The 27,747-nt window shown below is 40.6% G+C and overlaps 1 protein-coding gene across 9 annotated transcripts in view; it reads right to left on the reverse strand.

Annotated features, from left to right (window-relative positions):
- The window catches only part of LOC110500541 (pleckstrin homology domain-containing family A member 5), a 250,977-nt gene that overhangs the window by 16,875 nt on the left and 206,355 nt on the right, over positions 1 to 27,747 (reverse strand). For 8 of the 9 annotated variants that reach the window (XM_036960116.2, XM_090213271.1, XM_090213269.1 and 5 more), the window contains 6 exons: positions 27,248 to 27,328; positions 26,813 to 26,962; positions 26,617 to 26,718; positions 23,100 to 23,255; positions 19,162 to 19,279; positions 17,270 to 17,388 (listed from right to left, as the gene is read on the reverse strand). In XM_036960116.2, the coding sequence (XP_036816011.2) occupies positions 17,270 to 17,388; positions 19,162 to 19,279; positions 23,100 to 23,255; positions 26,617 to 26,718; positions 26,813 to 26,962; positions 27,248 to 27,328 (726 nt within the window). Of the gene's footprint in view, positions 1 to 17,269; positions 17,389 to 19,161; positions 19,280 to 20,375; positions 20,565 to 23,099; positions 23,256 to 26,616; positions 26,719 to 26,812; positions 26,963 to 27,247; positions 27,329 to 27,747 lie in introns of all 9 variants that reach the window. The other variant, XM_090213280.1, reaches the window with a different exon arrangement.

Raw genomic sequence — 27,747 nt, forward strand, 5'->3', positions numbered from 1 at the left:
AGAGTATATTACTAGGAGACATTTCACCACCATAGATTGTATACTACTAGGAGACATTTCACCACCATAGATAGTATACTACTAGGAGACATGCCACCAACATAGATAGTATACTACTAGGAGACAAGTCACCACCATAGATAGTATACCACTAGGAGACATGTCACCACCATAGATAGTATACTACTAGGAGACATGTCACCACCATAGATAGTATACTACTAGGAGACATGTCACCACCATAGACAGTATACTACTAGGAGACATTTCTCCACCATAGATAGTATGCTACTAGGAGACATTTCACCACCATAGATAGTATACTACTAGGAGACATTTCACCACCATAGATTGTATACTACTAGGAGACATTTCACCACCATAGATAGTATACTACTAGGAGACATGTCACCACCATAGATAGTATACTACTAGGATACATTTCACCACCATAGATAGTATACTACTAGGAGACATTTCACCACCATAGATAGTATACTACTAGGAGACATTTCACCACCATAGATAGTATACTACTAGGAGACATTTCACCACCATAGATAGTATACTACTAGGAGACATTTCACCACCATAGATAGTATACTACTAGGAGACATGTCACCACCATAGATAGTATACTACTAGGAGACATTTCACCACCATAGATAGTATACTACTAGGAGACATTTCACCACCATAGATAGTATACTACTAGGAGACATTTCACCACCATAGAGAGTATATTACTAGGAGACATTTCACCACCATAGATTGTATACTACTAGGAGACATTTCACCATCATAGATAGTATACTACTAGGAGACATGCCACCACCATAGATAGTATACTACTAGGAGACATGTCACCACCATAGATAGTATACCACTAGGAGACATGTCACCATCATAGACAGTATACTACTAGGAGACATTTCTCCACCATAGATAGTATGCTACTAGGAGACATTTCACCACCATAGATAGTATACTACTAGGAGACATTTCACCACCATAGATAGTATACTACTAGGAGACATGTCACCACCATAGATAGTATACTACTAGGAGACATTTCACCACCATAGATAGTATACTACCAGGAGACATTTCACCACCATAGATAGTATACTACTAGGAGACATGTCACCACCATAGATAGTATACTACTAGGAGACATGTCACCACCATAGATAGTATACTACTAGGAGACATTTCACCACCATAGATAGTATACTACTAGGAGACATGTCACCACCATAGACAGTATACTACTAGGAGACATGTCACCACCATAGATAGTATACTACTAGGAGACATGTCACCACCATAGATAGTATACTACTAGGAGACATGTCACCACCATAGATAGTATACTACTAGGAGACATTTCACCACCATAGATAGTATACTACTAGGAGACATGTCACCACCATAGATAGTATACTACTAGGAGACATGTCACCACCATAGATAGTATACTACTAGGAGACATGTCACCACCATAGATAGTATACTACTAGGAGACATGTCACCACCATAGATAGTATACTACTAGGAGACATGTCACCACCATAGATAGTATACTACTAGGAGACATGTCACCACCATAGATAGTATACTACTAGGAGACATTTCACCACCATAGATAGTATACTACTAGGAGACATGTCACCACCATAGATAGTATACTACTAGGAGACATGTCACCACCATAGATAGTATACTACTAGGAGACATGTCACCACCATAGATAGTATACTACTAGGAGACATGTCACCACCATAGATAGTATACTACTAGGAGACATGTCACCACCATAGACAGTATACTACTAGGAGACATGTCACCACCATAGATAGTATACTACTAGGAGACATGTCACCACCATAGATAGTATACTACTAGGAGACATGTCACCACCATAGATAGTATACTACTAGGAGACATGTCACCACCATAGACAGTATACTACTAGGAGACATTTCACCACCATAGATAGTATACTACTAGGAGACATGTCACCACCATAGATAGTATACTACTAGGAGACATTTCACCACCATAGATAGTATACTACTAGGAGACATTTCACCACCATAGATAGTATACTACTAGGAGACATGTCACCACCATAGATAGTATACTACTAGGAGACATGTCACCACCATAGATAGTATACTACTAGGAGACATGTCACCACCATAGACAGTATACTACTAGGAGACATTTCACCACCATAGATAGTATACTACTAGGAGACATGTCACCACCATAGATAGTATACTACTAGGAGACATTTCACCACCATAGATAGTATACTACTAGGAGACATGTCACCACCATAGATAGTATACTACTAGGAGACATGTCACCACCATAGATAGTATACTACTGGAGACATGTCACCACCATAGATAGTATACTACTAGGAGACATGTCACCACCATAGATAGTATACTACTAGGAGACATGTCACCACCATAGATAGTATACTACTAGGAGACATGTCACCACCATAGACAGTATACTACTAGGAGACATTTCACCACCATAGATAGTATACTACTAGGAGACATGTCACCACCATAGATAGTATACTACTAGGAGACATGTCACCACCATAGATAGTATACTACTAGGAGACATGTCACCATCATAGATAGTATACTACTAGGAGACATGTCACCATCATAGACAGTATACTACTAGGAGACATGTCACCACCATAGATAGTATACTACTAGGAGACATGTCACCACCATAGATAGTATACTACTAGGAGACATGTCACCACCATAGATAGTATACTACTAGGAGACATGTCACCACCATAGATAGTATACTACTAGGAGACATGTCACCATCATAGACAGTATACTACTAGGAGACATTTCACCACCATAGACAGTATACTACTAGGAGACATGTCACCACCATAGATAGTATACTACTAGGAGACATGTCACCATCATAGACAGTATACTACTAGGAGACATTTCACCACCATAGACAGTATACTACTAGGAGACATGTCACCACCATAGATAGTATACTACTAGGAGACATGTCACCACCATAGATAGTATACTACTAGGAGACATGTCACCACCATAGATAGTATACTACTAGGAGACATTTCACCACCATAGATAGTATACTACTAGGAGACATGTCACCACCATAGATAGTATACTACTAGGAGACATGTCACCACCATAGATAGTATACTACTAGGAGACATTTCACCACCATAGATAGTATACTACTAGGAGACATTTCACCACCATAGACAGTATACTACTAGGAGACATTTCACCACCATAGATAGTATACTACTAGGAGACATTTCACCACCATAGATTGTATACTACTAGGAGACATGTCACCACCATAGATAGTATACTACTAGGAGACATGTCACCACCATAGATAGTATACTACTAGGAGACATGTCACCACCATAGATAGTATACTACTAGGAGACATGTCACCACCATAGATAGTATACTACTAGGAGACATTTCACCACCATAGACAGTATACTACTAGGAGACATTTCACCACCATAGACAGTATACTACTAGGAGACATTTCACCACCATAGACAGTATACTACTAGGAGACATTTCACCACCATAGATAGTATACTACTAGGAGACATTTCACCACCATAGATAGTATACTACTAGGAGACATGTCACCACCATAGATAGTATACTACTAGGAGACATGTCACCACCATAGATAGTATACTACTAGGAGACATGTCACCACCATAGATAGTATACTACTAGGAGACATGTCACCACCATAGATAGTATACTACTAGGAGACATGTCACCACCATAGATAGTATACTACTAGGAGACATGTCACCACCATAGATAGTATACTACTAGGAGACATGTCACCACCATAGACAGTATACTACTAGGAGACATTTCACCACCATAGATAGTATACTACTAGGAGACATGTCACCACCATAGATAGTATACTACTAGGAGACATGTCACCACCATAGATAGTATACTACTAGGAGACATGTCACCATCATAGATAGTATACTACTAGGAGACATGTCACCATCATAGACAGTATACTACTAGGAGACATGTCACCACCATAGATAGTATACTACTAGGAGACATGTCACCACCATAGATAGTATACTACTAGGAGACATGTCACCACCATAGATAGTATACTACTAGGAGACATGTCACCACCATAGACAGTATACTACTAGGAGACATTTCACCACCATAGATAGTATACTACTAGGAGACATGTCACCACCATAGATAGTATACTACTAGGAGACATGTCACCACCATAGATAGTATACTACTAGGAGACATGTCACCATCATAGATAGTATACTACTAGGAGACATGTCACCATCATAGACAGTATACTACTAGGAGACATGTCACCACCATAGATAGTATACTACTAGGAGACATGTCACCACCATAGATAGTATACTACTAGGAGACATGTCACCACCATAGATAGTATACTACTAGGAGACATGTCACCACCATAGATAGTATACTACTAGGAGACATGTCACCATCATAGACAGTATACTACTAGGAGACATTTCACCACCATAGACAGTATACTACTAGGAGACATGTCACCACCATAGATAGTATACTACTAGGAGACATGTCACCATCATAGACAGTATACTACTAGGAGACATTTCACCACCATAGACAGTATACTACTAGGAGACATGTCACCACCATAGATAGTATACTACTAGGAGACATGTCACCACCATAGACAGTATACTACTAGGAGACATGTCACCACCATAGATAGTATACTACTAGGAGACATGTCACCACCATAGATAGTATACTACTAGGAGACATGTCACCACCATAGATAGTATACTACTAGGAGACATTTCACCACCATAGATAGTATACTACTAGGAGACATGTCACCACCATAGACAGTATACTACTAGGAGACATGTCACCACCATAGATAGTATACTACTAGGAGACATGTCACCACCATAGATAGTATACTACTAGGAGACATGTCACCACCATAGATAGTATACTACTAGGAGACATGTCACCACCATAGATAGTATACTACTAGGAGACATGTCACCACCATAGATAGTATACTACTAGGAGACATGTCACCACCATAGATAGTATACTACTAGGAGACATGTCACCACCATAGATAGTATACTACTAGGAGACATTTCACCACCATAGATAGTATACTACTAGGAGACATGTCACCACCATCGATAGTATACTACTAGGAGACATGTCACCACCATAGACAGTATACTACTAGGAGACATTTCACCACCATAGATAGTATACTACTAGGAGACATGTCACCACCATAGATAGTATACTACTAGGAGACATGTCACCACCATAGATAGTATACTACTAGGAGACATGTCACCACCATAGACAGTATATTACTAGGAGACATGTCACCACCATAGACAGTATACTACTAGGAGACATGTCACCACCATAGACAGTATACTACTAGGAGACATTTCACCACCATAGACAGTATACTACTAGGAGACATTTCACCACCATAGATAGTATACTACTAGGAGACATTTCACCACCATAGATAGTATACTACTAGGAGACATGTCACCACCATAGATAGTATACTACTAGGAGACATGTCACCACCATAGATAGTATACTACTAGGAGACATTTCACCACCATAGATAGTATACTACTAGGAGACATTTCACCACCATAGACAGTATACTACTAGGAGACATTTCACCACCATAGATAGTATACTACTAGGAGACATTTCACCACCATAGATTGTATACTACTAGGAGACATGTCACCACCATAGATAGTATACTACTAGGAGACATGTCACCACCATAGATAGTATACTACTAGGAGACATGTCACCACCATAGATAGTATACTACTAGGAGACATGTCACCACCATAGATAGTATACTACTAGGAGACATGTCACCACCATAGATAGTATACTACTAGGAGACATTTCACCACCATAGACAGTATACTACTAGGAGACATTTCACCACCATAGACAGTATACTACTAGGAGACATTTCACCACCATAGACAGTATACTACTAGGAGACATTTCACCACCATAGATAGTATACTACTAGGAGACATTTCACCACCATAGATAGTATACTACTAGGAGACATGTCACCACCATAGATAGTATACTACTAGGAGACATGTCACCACCATAGATAGTATACTACTAGGAGACATGTCACCACCATAGATAGTATACTACTAGGAGACATTTCACCACCATAGATAGTATACTACTAGGAGACATGTCACCACCATAGATAGTATACTACTAGGAGACATTTCACCACCATAGATAGTATACTACTAGGAGACATTTCACCACCATAGATAGTATACTACTAGGAGACATTTCACCACCATAGACAGTATACTACTAGGAGACATTTCACCACCATAGACAGTATACTACTAGGAGACATTTCACCACCATAGATAGTATACTACTAGGAGACATTTCACCACCATAGATAGTATACTACTAGGAGACATGTCACCACCATAGATAGTATACTACTAGGAGACATTTCACCACCATAGATAGTATACTACTAGGAGACATTTCACCACCATAGATAGTATACTACTAGGAGACATTTCACCACCATAGATAGTATACTACTAGGAGACATGTCACCACCATAGATAGTATACTACTAGGAGACATGTCACCACCATAGATAGTATACTACTAGGAGACATGTCACCACCATAAATAGTATACTACTAGGAGACATTTCACCACCATAGATAGTATACTACTAGGAGACATGTCACCACCATAGATAGTATACTACTAGGAGACATGTCACCACCATAGATAGTATACTACTAGGAGACATGTCACCACCATCGATAGTATACTACTAGGAGACATGTCACCACCATAGACAGTATACTACTAGGAGACATTTCACCACCATAGATAGTATACTACTAGGAGACATGTCACCACCATAGATAGTATACTACTAGGAGACATGTCACCACCATAGATAGTATACTACTAGGAGACATGTCACCACCATCGATAGTATACTACTAGGAGACATGTCACCACCATAGACAGTATACTACTAGGAGACATGTCACCACCATAGATAGTATACTACTAGGAGACATGTCACCACCATAGATAGTATACTACTAGGAGACATTTCACCACCATAGATAGTATACTACTAGGAGACATTTCACCACCATAGATAGTATACTACTAGGAGACATGTCACCACCATAGATAGTATACTACTAGGAGACATGTCACCACCATAGATAGTATACTATAAGGAGACATGTCACCACCATAGACAGTATACTACTAGGAGACATGTCACCACCATAGATAGTATACTACTAGGAGACATGTCACCACCATAGATAGTATACTACTAGGAGACATGTCACCACCATAGATAGTATACTACTAGGAGACATGTCACCACCATAGATAGTATACTACTAGGAGACATGTCACCATCATAGACAGTATACTACTAGGAGACATTTCACCACCATAGACAGTATACTACTAGGAGACATGTCACCACCATAGATAGTATACTACTAGGAGACATGTCACCATCATAGACAGTATACTACTAGGAGACATTTCACCACCATAGACAGTATACTACTAGGAGACATGTCACCACCATAGATAGTATACTACTAGGAGACATGTCACCACCATAGACAGTATACTACTAGGAGACATGTCACCACCATAGATAGTATACTACTAGGAGACATGTCACCACCATAGATAGTATACTACTAGGAGACATGTCACCACCATAGATAGTATACTACTAGGAGACATTTCACCACCATAGATAGTATACTACTAGGAGACATGTCACCACCATAGACAGTATACTACTAGGAGACATGTCACCACCATAGATAGTATACTACTAGGAGACATGTCACCACCATAGATAGTATACTACTAGGAGACATTTCACCACCATAGATAGTATACTACTAGGAGACATTTCACCACCATAGATAGTATACTACTAGGAGACATGTCACCACCATAGATAGTATACTACTAGGAGACATGTCACCACCATAGATAGTATACTACTAGGAGACATGTCACCACCATAGATAGTATACTACTAGGAGACATGTCACCACCATAGATAGTATACTACTAGGAGACATGTCACCACCATAGATAGTATACTACTAGGAGACATGTCACCACCATAGATAGTATACTACTAGGAGACATTTCACCACCATAGATAGTATACTACTAGGAGACATGTCACCACCATCGATAGTATACTACTAGGAGACATGTCACCACCATAGACAGTATACTACTAGGAGACATTTCACCACCATAGATAGTATACTACTAGGAGACATGTCACCACCATAGATAGTATACTACTAGGAGACATGTCACCACCATAGATAGTATACTACTAGGAGACATGTCACCACCATAGACAGTATACTACTAGGAGACATGTCACCACCATAGATAGTATACTACTAGGAGACATGTCACCACCATAGACAGTATATTACTAGGAGACATGTCACCACCATAGACAGTATACTACTAGGAGACATGTCACCACCATAGACAGTATACTACTAGGAGACATTTCACCACCATAGACAGTATACTACTAGGAGACATTTCACCACCATAGATAGTATACTACTAGGAGACATTTCACCACCATAGATAGTATACTACTAGGAGACATGTCACCACCATAGATAGTATACTACTAGGAGACATGTCACCACCATAGATAGTATACTACTAGGAGACATTTCACCACCATAGATAGTATACTACTAGGAGACATTTCACCACCATAGACAGTATACTACTAGGAGACATTTCACCACCATAGATAGTATACTACTAGGAGACATTTCACCACCATAGATTGTATACTACTAGGAGACATGTCACCACCATAGATAGTATACTACTAGGAGACATGTCACCACCATAGATAGTATACTACTAGGAGACATGTCACCACCATAGATAGTATACTACTAGGAGACATTTCACCACCATAGATAGTATACTACTAGGAGACATGTCACCACCATAGATAGTATACTACTAGGAGACATGTCACCACCATAGATAGTATACTACTAGGAGACATGTCACCACCATAGACAGTATACTACTAGGAGACATGTCACCACCATAGATAGTATACTACTAGGAGACATGTCACCACCATAGACAGTATATTACTAGGAGACATGTCACCACCATAGACAGTATACTACTAGGAGACATGTCACCACCATAGACAGTATACTACTAGGAGACATTTCACCACCATAGACAGTATACTACTAGGAGACATTTCACCACCATAGATAGTATACTACTAGGAGACATTTCACCACCATAGATAGTATACTACTAGGAGACATGTCACCACCATAGATAGTATACTACTAGGAGACATGTCACCACCATAGATAGTATACTACTAGGAGACATTTCACCACCATAGATAGTATACTACTAGGAGACATTTCACCACCATAGACAGTATACTACTAGGAGACATTTCACCACCATAGATAGTATACTACTAGGAGACATTTCACCACCATAGATTGTATACTACTAGGAGACATGTCACCACCATAGATAGTATACTACTAGGAGACATGTCACCACCATAGATAGTATACTACTAGGAGACATGTCACCACCATAGATAGTATACTACTAGGAGACATGTCACCACCATAGATAGTATACTACTAGGAGACATGTCACCACCATAGATAGTATACTACTAGGAGACATTTCACCACCATAGACAGTATACTACTAGGAGACATTTCACCACCATAGACAGTATACTACTAGGAGACATTTCACCACCATAGACAGTATACTACTAGGAGACATTTCACCACCATAGATAGTATACTACTAGGAGACATTTCACCACCATAGATAGTATACTACTAGGAGACATGTCACCACCATAGATAGTATACTACTAGGAGACATGTCACCACCATAGATAGTATACTACTAGGAGACATGTCACCACCATAGATAGTATACTACTAGGAGACATGTCACCACCATAGATAGTATACTACTAGGAGACATGTCACCACCATAGATAGTATACTACTAGGAGACATTTCACCACCATAGATAGTATACTACTAGGAGACATGTCACCACCATAGACAGTATACTACTAGGAGACATGTCACCACCATAGATAGTATACTACTAGGAGACATGTCACCACCATAGATAGTATACTACTAGGAGACATTTCACCACCATAGATAGTATACTACTAGGAGACATTTCACCACCATAGATAGTATACTACTAGGAGACATGTCACCACCATAGATAGTATACTACTAGGAGACATGTCACCACCATAGATAGTATACTACTAGGAGACATGTCACCACCATAGATAGTATACTACTAGGAGACATGTCACCACCATAGATAGTATACTACTAGGAGACATGTCACCACCATAGATAGTATACTACTAGGAGACATGTCACCACCATAGATAGTATACTACTAGGAGACATTTCACCACCATAGATAGTATACTACTAGGAGACATGTCACCACCATCGATAGTATACTACTAGGAGACATGTCACCACCATAGACAGTATACTACTAGGAGACATTTCACCACCATAGATAGTATACTACTAGGAGACATGTCACCACCATAGATAGTATACTACTAGGAGACATGTCACCACCATAGATAGTATACTACTAGGAGACATGTCACCACCATAGACAGTATACTACTAGGAGACATGTCACCACCATAGATAGTATACTACTAGGAGACATGTCACCACCATAGACAGTATATTACTAGGAGACATGTCACCACCATAGACAGTATACTACTAGGAGACATGTCACCACCATAGACAGTATACTACTAGGAGACATTTCACCACCATAGACAGTATACTACTAGGAGACATTTCACCACCATAGATAGTATACTACTAGGAGACATTTCACCACCATAGATAGTATACTACTAGGAGACATGTCACCACCATAGATAGTATACTACTAGGAGACATGTCACCACCATAGATAGTATACTACTAGGAGACATTTCACCACCATAGATAGTATACTACTAGGAGACATTTCACCACCATAGACAGTATACTACTAGGAGACATTTCACCACCATAGATAGTATACTACTAGGAGACATTTCACCACCATAGATTGTATACTACTAGGAGACATGTCACCACCATAGATAGTATACTACTAGGAGACATGTCACCACCATAGATAGTATACTACTAGGAGACATGTCACCACCATAGATAGTATACTACTAGGAGACATTTCACCACCATAGATAGTATACTACTAGGAGACATGTCACCACCATAGATAGTATACTACTAGGAGACATGTCACCACCATAGATAGTATACTACTAGGAGACATGTCACCACCATAGACAGTATACTACTAGGAGACATGTCACCACCATAGATAGTATACTACTAGGAGACATGTCACCACCATAGACAGTATATTACTAGGAGACATGTCACCACCATAGACAGTATACTACTAGGAGACATGTCACCACCATAGACAGTATACTACTAGGAGACATTTCACCACCATAGACAGTATACTACTAGGAGACATTTCACCACCATAGATAGTATACTACTAGGAGACATTTCACCACCATAGATAGTATACTACTAGGAGACATGTCACCACCATAGATAGTATACTACTAGGAGACATGTCACCACCATAGATAGTATACTACTAGGAGACATTTCACCACCATAGATAGTATACTACTAGGAGACATTTCACCACCATAGACAGTATACTACTAGGAGACATTTCACCACCATAGATAGTATACTACTAGGAGACATTTCACCACCATAGATTGTATACTACTAGGAGACATGTCACCACCATAGATAGTATACTACTAGGAGACATGTCACCACCATAGATAGTATACTACTAGGAGACATGTCACCACCATAGATAGTATACTACTAGGAGACATGTCACCACCATAGATAGTATACTACTAGGAGACATGTCACCACCATAGATAGTATACTACTAGGAGACATTTCACCACCATAGACAGTATACTACTAGGAGACATTTCACCACCATAGACAGTATACTACTAGGAGACATTTCACCACCATAGACAGTATACTACTAGGAGACATTTCACCACCATAGATAGTATACTACTAGGAGACATTTCACCACCATAGATAGTATACTACTAGGAGACATGTCACCACCATAGATAGTATACTACTAGGAGACATGTCACCACCATAGATAGTATACTACTAGGAGACATGTCACCACCATAGATAGTATACTACTAGGAGACATTTCACCACCATAGATAGTATACTACTAGGAGACATGTCACCACCATAGATAGTATACTACTAGGAGACATTTCACCACCATAGATAGTATACTACTAGGAGACATTTCACCACCATAGATAGTATACTACTAGGAGACATTTCACCACCATAGACAGTATACTACTAGGAGACATTTCACCACCATAGACAGTATACTACTAGGAGACATTTCACCACCATAGATAGTATACTACTAGGAGACATTTCACCACCATAGATAGTATACTACTAGGAGACATGTCACCACCATAGATAGTATACTACTAGGAGACATTTCACCACCATAGATAGTATACTACTAGGAGACATTTCACCACCATAGATAGTATACTACTAGGAGACATTTCACCACCATAGATAGTATACTACTAGGAGACATTTCACCACCATAGATAGTATACTACTAGGAGACATGTCACCACCATAGATAGTATACTACTAGGAGACATTTCACCACCATAGATAGTATACTACTAGGAGACAAGTCACCACCATAGATAGTATACTACTAGGAGACATGTCACCACCATAGATAGTATACTACTAGGAGACATGTCACCACCATAGATAGTATACTACTAGGAGACATGTCACCACCATAAATAGTATACTACTAGGAGACATTTCACCACCATAGATAGTATACTACTAGGAGACATGTCACCACCATAGATAGTATACTACTAGGAGACATGTCACCACCATAGATAGTATACTACTAGGAGACATGTCACCACCATCGATAGTATACTACTAGGAGACATGTCACCACCATAGACAGTATACTACTAGGAGACATTTCACCACCATAGATAGTATACTACTAGGAGACATGTCACCACCATAGATAGTATACTACTAGGAGACATGTCACCACCATAGATAGTATACTACTAGGAGACATGTCACCACCATCGATAGTATACTACTAGGAGACATGTCACCACCATAGACAGTATACTACTAGGAGACATGTCACCACCATAGATAGTATACTACTAGGAGACATGTCACCACCATAGATAGTATACTACTAGGAGACATTTCACCACCATAGATAGTATACTACTAGGAGACATTTCACCACCATAGATAGTATACTACTAGGAGACATGTCACCACCATAGATAGTATACTACTAGGAGACATGTCACCACCATAGATAGTATACTACTAGGAGACATGTCACCACCATAGACAGTATACTACTAGGAGACATGTCACCACCATAGATAGTATACTACTAGGAGACATGTCACCACCATAGATAGTATACTACTAGGAGACATGTCACCACCATAGATAGTATACTACTAGGAGACATGTCACCACCATAGATAGTATACTACTAGGAGACATGTCACCATCATAGACAGTATACTACTAGGAGACATGTCACCACCATAGACAGTATACTACTAGGAGACATTTCACCACCATAGATAGTATACTACTAGGAGACATGTCACCACCATAGATAGTATACTACTAGGAGACATGTCACCACCATAGATAGTATACTACTAGGAGACATGTCACCACCATCGATAGTATACTACTAGGAGACATGTCACCACCATAGACAGTATACTACTAGGAGACATGTCACCACCATAGATAGTATACTACTAGGAGACATGTCACCACCATAGATAGTATACTACTAGGAGACATTTCACCACCATAGATAGTATACTACTAGGAGACATTTCACCACCATAGATAGTATACTACTAGGAGACATTTCACCACCATAGATAGTATACTACTAGGAGACATGTCACCACCATAGATAGTATACTACTAGGAGACATTTCACCACCATAGACAGTATACTACTAGGAGACATTTCACCACCATAGATAGTATACTACTAGGAGACATGTCACCACCATAGATAGTATACTACTAGGAGACATGTCACCACCATAGATAGTATACTACTAGGAGACATGTCACCACCATAGATAGTATACTACTAGGAGACATGTCACCACCATAGATAGTATACTACTAGGAGACATTTCACCACCATAGATAGTATACTACTAGGAGACATTTCACCACCATAGACAGTATACTACTAGGAGACATGTCACCACCATAGATAGTATACTACTAGGAGACATTTCACCACCATAGATAGTATACTACTAGGAGACATGTCACCACCATAGATAGTATACTACTAGGAGACATGTCACCACCATAGACAGTATACTACTAGGAGACATGTCACCACCATAGATAGTATACTACTAGGAGACATGTCACCACCATAGATAGTATACTACTAGGAGACATGTCACCACCATAGATAGTATACTACTAGGAGACATTTCACCACCATAGACAGTATACTACTAGGAGACATTTCACCACCATAGATAGTATACTACTAGGAGACATTTCACCACCATAGATAGTATACTACTAGGAGACATTTCACCACCATAGATAGTATACTACTAGGAGACATGTCACCACCATAGATAGTATACTACTAGGAGACATTTCACCACCATAGACAGTATACTACTAGGAGACATTTCACCACCATAGATAGTATACTACTAGGAGACATGTCACCACCATAGATAGTATACTACTAGGAGACATGTCACCACCATAGATAGTATACTACTAGGAGACATGTCACCACCATAGATAGTATACTACTAGGAGACATGTCACCACCATAGATAGTATACTACTAGGAGACATTTCACCACCATAGATAGTATACTACTAGGAGACATTTCACCACCATAGACAGTATACTACTAGGAGACATGTCACCACCATAGATAGTATACTACTAGGAGACATTTCACCACCATAGATAGTATACTACTAGGAGACATGTCACCACCATAGATAGTATACTACTAGGAGACATGTCACCACCAGTTGTTGCAAAAGCAGCAGCTACTCTTCCTGGAGTCCAATGAAACATGACATAATACAGAACATCAATAGACAAGAACAGCTCAAGGACTGAATTACATACATTTTTAAAAAGGCACACGTAGCCGACATATCAATACATACACACAAACTACCTAGGTCCAAAGGGGAGAGGCGTTGTGCCGTGAGGTGTTGCTTTATCTGTTTTTTGAAACCAGGTTTGCTGTTTATTTGAGCAATATGAGATGGAAGGGAGTTCCATGGAATAATGGCTCTATATAATACTGTACGTTTTCTTGATTTTTTTCTGGATTTGGGGACAATGTAAAGACCCCTGGTGGCATGTCTGGTGGGATAAGTGTGTGTGTCAGAGCTGGTGTGTAAGTTGACTGTGCAAACAATTTGGGATTTCCAACACATTGTTTCTTATAAAAAGAAGAAGTGATGCAGTCAGTCTCTCCTCAACTCTCAGCCAAGAGGGACTGAGGAATGCATAGTATTTATATCAGCCCTCTGATTACTATGAAGAGCAAGACGTTCCGTTCTGTTCTGGGCCAGCTGCAGCTTAACTAGGTCTTTCCTTGCAGCACTGGACCACAACGACTGTTGTCACACATTTAGCTTTTTATAAAATGTGGTCAACCTAAACAGAAAGCATGAAATAAGAGACTGTTTACACAGTTCATGGTAGCCAACACCACTATCACCAAAAGACGACAACAACAGTGTCACATAGATAGTATACTACTAGGAGACATTTCACCACCATAGATAGTATACTAACAGTGTCACATCAAAGGGTGACAGGCTCATGGTGCTGAGAGGGCAGCAACCGTAATACGTGTCCTCTTCCTGACGCAGGAGGAGAGGTCGTTTAGGTCAAACACATGTCCTCTCCCTGACGCAGGAGGAGAGGTCGTTTAGGTCAAACACATGTCCTCTCCCTGACGCAGGAGGAGAGGTCGTTTAGGTCAAACACATGTCCTCTCCCTGACGCAGGAGGAGAGGTCGTTTAGGTCAAACACATAGACACTCCCTGACGCAGGAGGAGAGGCCGTTTAGGTCAAACACATAGACACTCCCTGACGCAGGAGGAGAGGTCGTTTAGGTCAAACACATAGACACTCCCTGACGCAGGAGGAGAGGTCGTTTAGGTCAAACACATAGACACGGCTAACAGAGACATGCGACAGCAGAGACACAGCATCATATAGTGATTATTTTCTCTTGCGCCTCTTCTTCTCCCGGTTTGGCCGTCATTGTAAATTAGAATTTGTCCTTAACCGACTTGCCGTTAAATAAAAAAGGTTAAATTTGCAAATATATATATATATATATATATATATATATATATATATATATTTAAAATGTGTGTATTGCCGCCACCTACTGTATTGGCTGTTAACCAGCCTGCTATTCTGTATTATGAAGTCATTACCTCTCTCAGGAGTGTAGTAGTTTCCATTGCGGTTCTCTACAATCACCCGTTAACCAATTCCACTTAGCCTTTGGATAAACTGGGGCGGCAGGTAGCCTAGTGGTTATAGCGTTGGGCCAGTAACCCGAAAGGTTGCTAGATTGAATCCCCGTTCTGCACCTGAACAAGGCAGTTAACCCACTGTTCCCCAGTAAATAAGAATTTGTTCTTAACTGACTTGCCTAGTTAAATAAAGGTAAAATAAACAACAAAAACATTTTTTTAAATAAAAAATACTGATCTAATGTCCACTTCATAAACTATATTGATTTCTGCAAATGTCATAGCCTCACCATGCGCGGGTCTGGCCTCCCTCCCCTCCTCAGGGTGACGTAGGAGTTGATGCTGGAGGAATTTGGCATGTTGGGAGATTTGGTTCTGGGGGGAACGATGCCAACGGGGTAGGACATTCCTGGAGGGAGAACAGCGAGCAAGCAGAGCGTCAGTAATTAATCATTAACATTCCGTAACCAAGTCACCCAGTCGTTACATTTTTGACACACAGCTTGAATAGATTTATGTGACTGACTGTCAAGGCTCTCCGATGACATTTTTTTTTACAAGGAGCACGTGCTCCTGAATTGAAAGAATGTAGGAGAGCACAAATACATTTAGGAGCATAACAAAAGTAAGGTTTAAATCAAAAAGACAAGAAGTCCATGATCTGCAAAAGAAATGGACAATAGTATTCACAATGAGAGGACAACAAACCAACCAACCATATAATACAAACAAAACCAGTCAAGTAAACTGGCAAAACCTCCCAAACGACAGAAACCAATCACATAGGAGCACACAAATACATTCCAAATCAAATCAAATGTTATTTGTCCTATGCACCGAATACAACAGAGGTAGGTAGACCTTACCGTGAAATGCTTACTTACGAGCCCTTAACCAACAACGCAGTTTTCCAGAAAATAGACTAAACTAAAGTTACAAAATAAATATAAATAAATATGTGTGGGGGTACAGGTTAGTCGAGGTCATTTGTACATGTAGGTAGGGGTAACGTGACTATGCATAGATAATAAACAGTGAATAGCAGCAGCATAACACATGGGGGGTAAATGCAAATAGTCCAGATGGCCATTTAAATCATTGCAATAGAAGTCTTTTGAGCAGGAGAGTTTTTAATGATAAGAAGTTACTAAAAGTTCATGGTCAAAAGGTTGTAGGCGTGTTCCCATGCTAAATCCAGGTACAATGTACCCTCAAATACTTCAGTCGGATGAGTCCAAAACATTCAGTTGAATCACATGTTGGTGTGGTGAGTGCATTCAGACATCACGTGTATAAAACAACTCACGTCTGGGGGGGGGGGGGGGGGGGGGGGCGTTACGAGATATTTAGAACTCACGTGTGAAAAGGTTAAAGGTTAAAGGAATGATTCCATTAATTTTTTTCAAATTAACTGCCAATATGGCAACATTCCACTCAAACAACGCAGTCCATCCACAGCCAAACACTGAAATCAGTACATGAGGGGACTTAGACAAGTTGTACATGCAACAACAACACTCTGGTTCAGACATTTATGCTCTGGTTTACATGTATTTTACACAGAAAATGGGTATAAAAACAATTATATACAGCAGTAGAGCTCTAGACTGCTTTTCCAACTGAGAGACGCAAACAGTGATTCATAATGAATATTGTTTTTGTAACTCTTTTTCTCCCCAATTGGTAGTTGCAGTCAGTACAGTCTCATCGCTGCAACTCCCCTACGGACTCAGGAGAGGTCGAGAGCCATGTGTCATCCGATACACAACCAAGCCGCACTTGACATGATGCCCACTTAACCAGGAAGCAGGTTTCCAGAGGAAACACCGGAAACCTGGTGACTGTGTCAGCGTGCACTGCGCCAGGCCCGCCACAGGAGACGCTAGTGCGCGATGGGACATCACTGGCGGCCAAACCCTCCCCTTACCTGGACGACGCTGGGCCAATTGTGCACCGCCCCATGGGTCTCCCGGTCGCAGCCTGGACTTGAACCAGGATCTGGCACAGATAGCGCCACTCTAGTGCCTAAGACCACTGCACCACTCGGGAGGCCCCTTGATCCATTATTTTTTATGTGTGTACTTAATCCTTGGTGTTTGAAGGGTCTCTGGTGTCAGTGTGTGTGTGTGTGTGTGTGTGTGTGTGTGTGTGTGTGTGTGTGTGTGTGTGTGTGTGTGTGTACCTTTTGTGTTTGCTGGGTCTCTGTCAGACTGTTCTGATCTGTCCTCTCCGTTGGTTTCATCCACCTCTGCTACGGTGGTCAACTCTGGTTCACTCTTATACAGCCTGTAGTCAGGACCCTACAGGGAGAGAGGAGAGAGAGAGAGAGGTCAGGACCCTACAGGGAGAGAGGAGAGAGAGAAGTCAGGACCCTACAGGGAGAGAGGAGAGAGAGGTCAGGACCCTACAGGGAGAGAGGAGAGAGAGGTCAGGACCCTACAGGGAGAGAGGAGAGGAGAGAGAGGTCAGGACCCTACAGGGAGAGAGGAGAGAGAGAGGTCAGGACCCTAAAGGGGGAGAGGAGAGAGAGAGAGAGGTCAGGACCCTACAGGGAAAGAGGAGAGAGAGAGAGGTCAGGACCCTACAGGGAGAGAGGAGAGGAGAGAGAGGTCAGGACCCTACAGGGAGAGAGGAGAGAGAGAGGTCAGGACCCTAAAGGGGGAGAGGAGAGAGAGAGAGAGGTCAGGACCCTACAGTGGGAGAGCAGAGAGAGAGAGGTCAGGACCCTACAGGGAGAGAGGAGAAAGAGGTCAGGAACTTACAGGAGGAAAGAGAGGTCAGTACACACACCGACATGAGGAAAGATGGGTAAAGAAATTATTCACAGTGAAGACATGCTGATAAGTTTAAATCAAATGGCCATGATCTGCAAAGGAAATGGACAACAGTATTCAAATGAGCTGAAAATGAGAGGACAACAAACTAACCAACCGTAAAATACAAACAAAACCAGTCAAGTCAAATTAAATAACTGCCAAAACGACAGAAACCAAATCAACGGAAACAAAACAAACAAACAGAAATGTGGATGATTCACAAAGCAAGCTGAAGTAATATCAGATGTTTGACGATCAGCAGCAGCAAACGCCGGACGGTCCTCACGATGAAATAAAACATGACCAAAAAACACATCCACATTTATGAGCAGCAAGGATCCAGGGAAAACTCCAAAAAATTATGAAAAAGTTCACCAAAATGATATTGAAAAAGGGGAAGTGTGAATGATTCACAAATCAAGCGGGTAAAGGAAAACAATATGATGAGGAACACTGAAAAGAATCCCAAAATATGTCCACCAATATGATGGTGAAATAAATCAAGAGGGATCAGGCAACGATGAGGGATGACAGCACAGGGTTGAGTCATGCTGCCATTAGTCAGAGGTTGACAGCTTACGCTGTGTGTTCCGTTCCTCTGGCCGGCCTTCCTGTCCCTGTCCTCTGGACTCCGGTGTGGTGGCGGTGGGGGTGCCGGTCGCCCGCTGGAGGCAACACGAGAGGGGAGGGGGGGTACAGCAGGGCTGTTGGGCTCGTAGGCCTGGGGTAAGGGCGGTCTTGGGGGAGCTGAGAGGTCCTCCACCTCCTCCTAGAGATGTTATTTAACCTTTATTTATACAACATTGCTTTGAAAAGGAGCTTGTCTCAGTAAATGTGGCAGCAATAACATTTTTGAGGAGAATTAAGCTGCCTACCTGAACCTTTCTTTAAAATTACAACTTTATTTATAACAGGTTGTACTCATTAGCCATTTTTATCATTAACTTTTTCCAGCGATATTTTTGTCGACATTTAGAAAGTTTGCCCAGAAAGTACATTTCCTGCTGCTGTGCGTTTCCAGTGAACCGTCTCGTGTTGATAAAAACAGCTGGAACGTTATGATGTCACACCTTATAAAAAAAGATGGATTTTTCACAAAAACACAGGAATGTCGAGAGAAGAAACTACGTGGTTGATGTGTTTCCTTGATCCATTTAGATAAATTGCACATGAATTAACTGGCCATAGCCTGTATGTAGCCCGCAAAAACCAGCATGGATAATACAAACTAAATATAATACAAAGACTAAAGATAATACAAAGACTAAAGATAATATAGAGACTAAAGATAATATAAAGACTAAAGATAATATAAAGACTAAAGATAATATAAAGACTAAAGATAATATAGAGACTAAAGATAATATAAAGACTAAAGATAATATAAAGACTAAAGATAATATAAAGACTAAAGATAATATAGAGACTAAAGATAATATAAAGACTAAAGATAATATAGAGACTAAAGATAATATAAAGACTAAAGATAATATAAAGACTAAAGATAATATAAAGACTAAAGATAATATAGAGACTAAAGATAATATAAAGACTAAAGATAATATAAAGACTAAATATAATATAAAGACTAAAGATAATATAAAGACTAAAGATAATATAAAGACTAAAGATAATATAGAGACTAAAGATAATATAAAGACTAAAGATAATATAGAGACTAAAGATAATATAAAGACTAAAGATAATATAAAGACTAAAGATAATATAAAGACTAAAGATAATATAGAGACTAAAGATAATATAAAGACTAAAGATAATATAGAGACTAAAGATAATATAAAGACTAAATATAATATAAAGACTAAAGATAATATAAAGACTAAAGATAATATAAAGACTAAAGATAATATAGAGACTAAAGATAATATAAAGACTAAAGATAATATAAAGACTAAAGATAATATAAAGACTAAAGATAATATAGAGACTAAAGATAATATAAAGACTAAAGATAATATAAAGACTAAAGATAATATAAAGACTAAAGATAATATAGAGACTAAAGATAATATAAAGACTAAATATAATATAAAGACTAAAGATAATATAAAGACTAAAGATAATATAAAGACTAAAGATAATATAGAGACTAAAGATAATATGGAGACTAAAGATAATATAAAGACTAAAGATAATATAGAGACTAAAGATAATATGGAGACTAAAGATAATATAGAGACTAAAGATAATATAAAGACTAAAGATAATATAAAGACTAAAGATAACATAAAGACTAAAGATAATATAAAGACTAAAGATAACATAAAGACTAAAGATAATATAAAGACTAAAGATAATATAAAGACTAAAGATAACATAAAGACTAAATATTTGCCATATTCTAATAATTATCAGGGTCCGTTTCATGGTGACACTTACACTCCTGTATATCTGTAATCATTGGATGATAAAACTTTCATCCAGCCAATCAGAAAAGCAAGGCGATGCAATTCAGGCATTCTTGAAAGTCAGGACAATCTTTGTCCTGCAAATAAATATTATATTTTTTTTAAGAGTTGAATAAATGGATTTTGCAAGCAGTAGGGCATTTAGAATGAAATGTGCAGCTTTTACAGTTAGCCTACGTGATAACATCACGGCAATCAGCATTTATAAAATAAATTATCAATTATCACAATAAAGACAATTAGACAAAAGAAAAATCCACCCCTAGTCGAACAGATAAAAAAGCGATGTGGATCTTCACAACATGTCTCTCCTACAGCTGACGTTTTCGTCTTTGCGACATTTCTCTTTTGTTCTAATAAACCTGGAGACCTGCGTGGTGACGACACCTGTTTAACGCGGAAGAGCTCAACAACATCACAAACTGGTAAACAAACTAATAAAGACGTACAAGGCAGAGACTCAACAGGATATAGGAGTAGTTGACACATGAGCCCCACAGTCCTGCCTGTGGGGTAACTACTAGCCAGCCAGACCGAGACACAGTAGGGACGACGAAGGTCAGTGACTCGGACACATCCAGCCACACAGCAGAGCACAACGGGGTCGTCTTACATGGGGATTTACACAACCCTCCACTACCTGTTCAATATAACCATCCTCATACTGTACAACCAACGAGTCTAGTCAACGTGTGTGTGTGTGTGTGTGTGTGTACTGTGTGTGTGTGTATGCGTGTGTGTTTTTGTGTGTGTGTGAGTGTGTGAGTGTGTGTGTATGCGTGTGTGTTTGTGTGAGTGTGTGTGTGTGTGAGTGTGTATGCGTGCCTGTCTGTCCATCCGTGTGCGTGCTTGCTAGCATTTTCTCTGGTCCTCACCTCACTCTTGTGTATGTTGGAGATGGGTGTGGAGCCGTAGTGTCCCTGTGTGTCTGTGTGTCTCTGGGTCTTGTTCTTGTTGAGGGCCTCCATCACGTCCTGGATCCTCCACAGCTCCTTCTGGATGTGGACATGCTGATGGCTGGGAGGCTCCGTCTGAACACACACACACAGCTTGTAAATTAACAATGTAAATTGGACAGAAAGAAAAAGAGAGAAAGAGGGAGGGAGAGAGAGAGAGAGAGAGAGACAGAGAGAGAGAGAGAGTGAGAGAGAGAGAGAGAGAGAGAGAGAGAGAGAGAGAGGAGGGGGGAATATTTCCAGGCCCAGGGACATGTACTAGTCTGTGGCGACCTAAATGCCAGAACTGGACAAGAACCTTCCACCCTCAGCACACAGGGGGACAAACACCTACCAGGAGATTGCAGCATTCCCTCCCCCATATACCCCTTTAGGCACATCCAACACAACATAACTAACAAAAACGGGTCACAACTCCTGCAGCTCTGTCGCACGCTGGGTATGTACATAGTCAATGGTAGGCTTCGAGGGGACTCCTATGGTAGCGACACCTATAGCTCATCTCTTGTCAGTAGTACTGTAGACTACTTTATCACCGACCTCAACCCAGAGTCTCACAGAGCGTTCACAGTCAGCCCACTGACACCCCTATCAGATCACAGCAAAATCAGATTATACTTGAACAGAGCAACACTGAGTCATGAAGCATCAAAGCCACAGGAACTAAATAATATTAAGAAATGCTATAGAGGGAAGGAAAGTAGTATGGAATGCCAAAAAACTATGAAGAATCTCAACTATAAAATATATTTTGATCCGTTTAACACTTTGTTGGTTACTACATGATTCCATATGAGTTATTTCTTGGTTTTGATGTCTTCACTATTATTCTGCAATGTAGAAAAAAGTCAAAAATAAAGAAAAACCCTGGAATGAGTCGGTGTGTCCAAACTTTTGACTGGTAATGTAGATATTCTGCACAGATTCTGTCAGACCTGGGCCCTAACAGACCTGGGCCTTGACAGACCTGGGCCCTAACAGACCTGGGCCCTGACAGTGAATCTCAGTAAGACCAAAATAATGGTTTTCCAAAAAAGGTCCAGTCACCAGGACCTCAAATATAAATTCCATCTAGACACTGTTGCCCTAGAGCACACAAAAAACTATACATACCTTGGCCTAAACATCAGCGCCACAGGTAACTTCTACAAAGCTGTGAACGATCTGAGAGACAAGGCAAGAAGGGCATTCTATGCCATCAAAAGGAACATAAAATTCAACATACCAATTAGGATCTGGCTAAAAATACTTGAATCAGTCATAGAGCCCATCGCCCTTTATGGTTGTGAGGTCTGGGGTCTGCTCACCAACCAAGAATTCACAAAATGGGAAACACCAAATTGTGACTGCATGCAGAATTCTGCAAAAATATCCTCCGTGTACAACGTAGAACACCAAATAATGCATGCAGAGCAGAATTAGGCCGATACCCGCTAATAATCAAAATCCAGAAAAGAGCCTTTACATTCTACAACCACCTAAAAGGAAGCGATTCCCAAACCTTCCATGATAAAGCCATCACCTACAGAGAGATAAACCTGGAGAAGAGTTGCCTAAGCAAGCAGGTTCTGGGGCTCTGTTCACAAACACAAACACAAACACACCCCACAGAGCCCCAGGACAGCAACACAAGGCTATGTGCACACTGCCCACAGAATGAGGTGGAAACTGAGCTGCACTTCCTAACCTCCTGCCCAATGTATGACCATATCAGACACATATTTCCCTCAGATTACACAGACCCACAAAGAATTAGAAAACAAAACCAATTTTGATAAACTCCCATATCTACTGGGTGAAATTCCACAGTGTGCCATCACAGCAGCAAGATTTGTGACCTGTTGCCATAAGAAAAGGGCAACCAGTGAAGAACGAACACCATTGTAAATACAACCCATATTTATGCTTATTTATTTTATCTTGTGTACTTTAACCATTTGTACATCGTTACAACACTGTATATATATATATAATATGACATTTGAAATGTCTTTATTCTTTTGAAACTTCTGTGAGTGTAATGTTTACTGTTCATTTTTATTGTTTACAGTATTTCACTTTTGTTTATTTTCTATTTCACTTGTTTTGGCAATGCTAACATGTGTTTTCCCGTGCCAATAAAGCCCCTTGAATCGAATTGAGAGAGAAAGGTGAGCAGTGTGCTCTTATCTATCTCAGAGAATCCTTCCATTAGGCCTGAGGCTGAGGGAAAAGAGAAGCAGACAATAAGACACACTCTGCTGATGACAGGCTTGTGTGTGTGTGTGTGTGTGTGTGTGTGTGTGTGTGTGTGTGTGTGTGTGTGTGTGTGTGTGTGTGTGTGTGTGCGTGTGCGTGCGAGTGTGTGTGTGTGTGTGTGAAGGGCATAGAGGCGGAGGCAGCCATCTCTTTGAGGCTACAATAATGAATCTGGGCTCTGACTGAGGAATACATTAATCAAGAATGGTGGGAAGAAGAAAGCTTTTTTTCTGTCTAAATGAACAGAGAATGTTATAAGAGAGAACAAGAGAGAGATATTAAAGAGAGAAAGAGATAAATAAAAGAGAGGGAGAGAGAGAAAGAAACTTCTGTACGTGTAATGTTTACTGCTCACTTTTATTGTTTATTTCACTTTTGTATATTATCTACCTCACTTGCTTTGGCAATGTTAAGATATGTTTCCCATGTCAATAAAGCCCCTTGAATTGAATTGAGAAAATTGAGAGAGAGACAGATAAAAGAGAACGAGATAAATTCCTGTAGTTTCATTCCTGTAGTTCCATTCCTGTAGTTCTTACTCCCTCGCAATTTTACCCCCATCTATCCATCCAGCCATCCATCCACCCACTCGCCCACCCATCCCTCCATCCATCCACCCATCCCTCCATCTACCCATCCCTCCATCTACCCATCCCTCCCTCCATCCATCCATCCACCCACCCATCCCTCCATCCATCCACCCATCTACCCATCCCTCCACCCATCCCTCCATCTACCCATCCCTCCCTCCCTCCATCCATCCATCTACCCATCCCTCCCTCCCTCCATCCATCCCTCCATCCATCCCTCCATCTACCCATCCCTCCATCCATCCACCCATCTACCCATCCCTCCATCCGTGGATGGGTGGATGGATGGATGGATGGGTGGATGGACGGAGGGATGGGTGGATGGATGGACGGAGGGATGGGTGGATGGATGGATGGATGGATGGGTGGGTGGGTGGATGGGTGGGTGGATGAGTGGATGGGTGGGTGGATGGGAGTAAAATTGCGAGGTAGTAAGAACTACAGGAATGGATGGATGGGAGTAAAATTACCTCACTAACAGGAAACCCTTCATATTTCTCGATGGCTACAAAGTCACACAGGGTGTTCCCCAGGGCTCGGTGCTGGGACCCCTATTCTTCATCAACTACATACTCCCACAGAGTAAGGTGGGGGTTGTTGTGGTTTACCTGAGGGCTCCCCAGGGCCTCTAGCTGCTCCAGCAGGTTGTCCTTGGCCAATGAGACGTCTCCCTCCAGCTTTTCATACTCCCTCCATGACCGCTCCAACTCCTGGGGTGGGAAAGAGAGTTCACTAGCTCTCCTCTCTGGTAAGATTTCAGTGTGTTTGTATCTGTGTGTAGAGTGGATATATGTATTAACTCACAGTGTTGACTCGTGACAGTTCTCTACAGGTGCTGAGCAGGCCACTTTGCAGCACGTCTCTCTGCTGGATAACACTGTGTACGGCTGCTGGGTTATCAGCACTCATCTCTATCTCCTGACTGGCCGACAGCAGGGCTGTCTCCAGGGTGTGCTGTAGACGGGTTACATATTGGAAAAGTTCACTTCAGCACTGGAACACAGTGTCATTATAAACATGACATCTTGTATCTCTGGATGACAAGTGTCAAAAGGCAGTGTAATTGTCCATGTCATTTTCCAACACTTATGATAGGTGTCATGACATGTTGACAAAAATCACCAAGTAGCCAAAGCTTTATGACAGCTACATATTGGGCCCACTTGTTGAATGCAGTACGTGGTGAATAGATAGTGCCAGACAGACAACAACATGGTGCACTGTAGACAGATCCTTTACCTTCTCTCTGTGTAGCTGCTGGAGCTTGTCCTCACGTATCCTCACAACCTTGTCCTGTTCACACAACCTGCTCAGCTTGGCCTAAGGAGAAACATCATTATGGGTCATTAAATCAGATAGCCCAGGTTATCTTTCTAGAGATCAGATAGCACAGGTTATCATTCTAGAGATCAGACAACCCAGATTATCATTCTAGAGAAAACAACACTGGTTATCTTTCTAGAGATCAGATAGCCCAAGTTATCTTTCTAGAGATCAGATAGCCCAAGTTATCTTTCTAGAGAAAACAACACAGGTTATCTTTCTAGAGATCAGATAGCCCAAGTTATCTTTCTAAAGATCAGATAGCCCAAGTTATCTTTCTAGAGAAAACAACACAGGTTATCTTTCTAGAGATCAGATAGCCCAAGTTATCTTTCTAAAGATCAGATAGCCCAAGTTATCTTTCTAAAGATCAGATAGCCTAGGTTATCTTTCTAGAGATCAGATAGCCCAAGTTA

The sequence above is a fragment of the Oncorhynchus mykiss genome, chromosome 2 (genome assembly GCF_057628025.1).
Source record: "Oncorhynchus mykiss isolate SJ-2025 chromosome 2, ASM5762802v1, whole genome shotgun sequence".
NCBI lineage: Eukaryota > Metazoa > Chordata > Actinopteri > Salmoniformes > Salmonidae > Oncorhynchus > Oncorhynchus mykiss.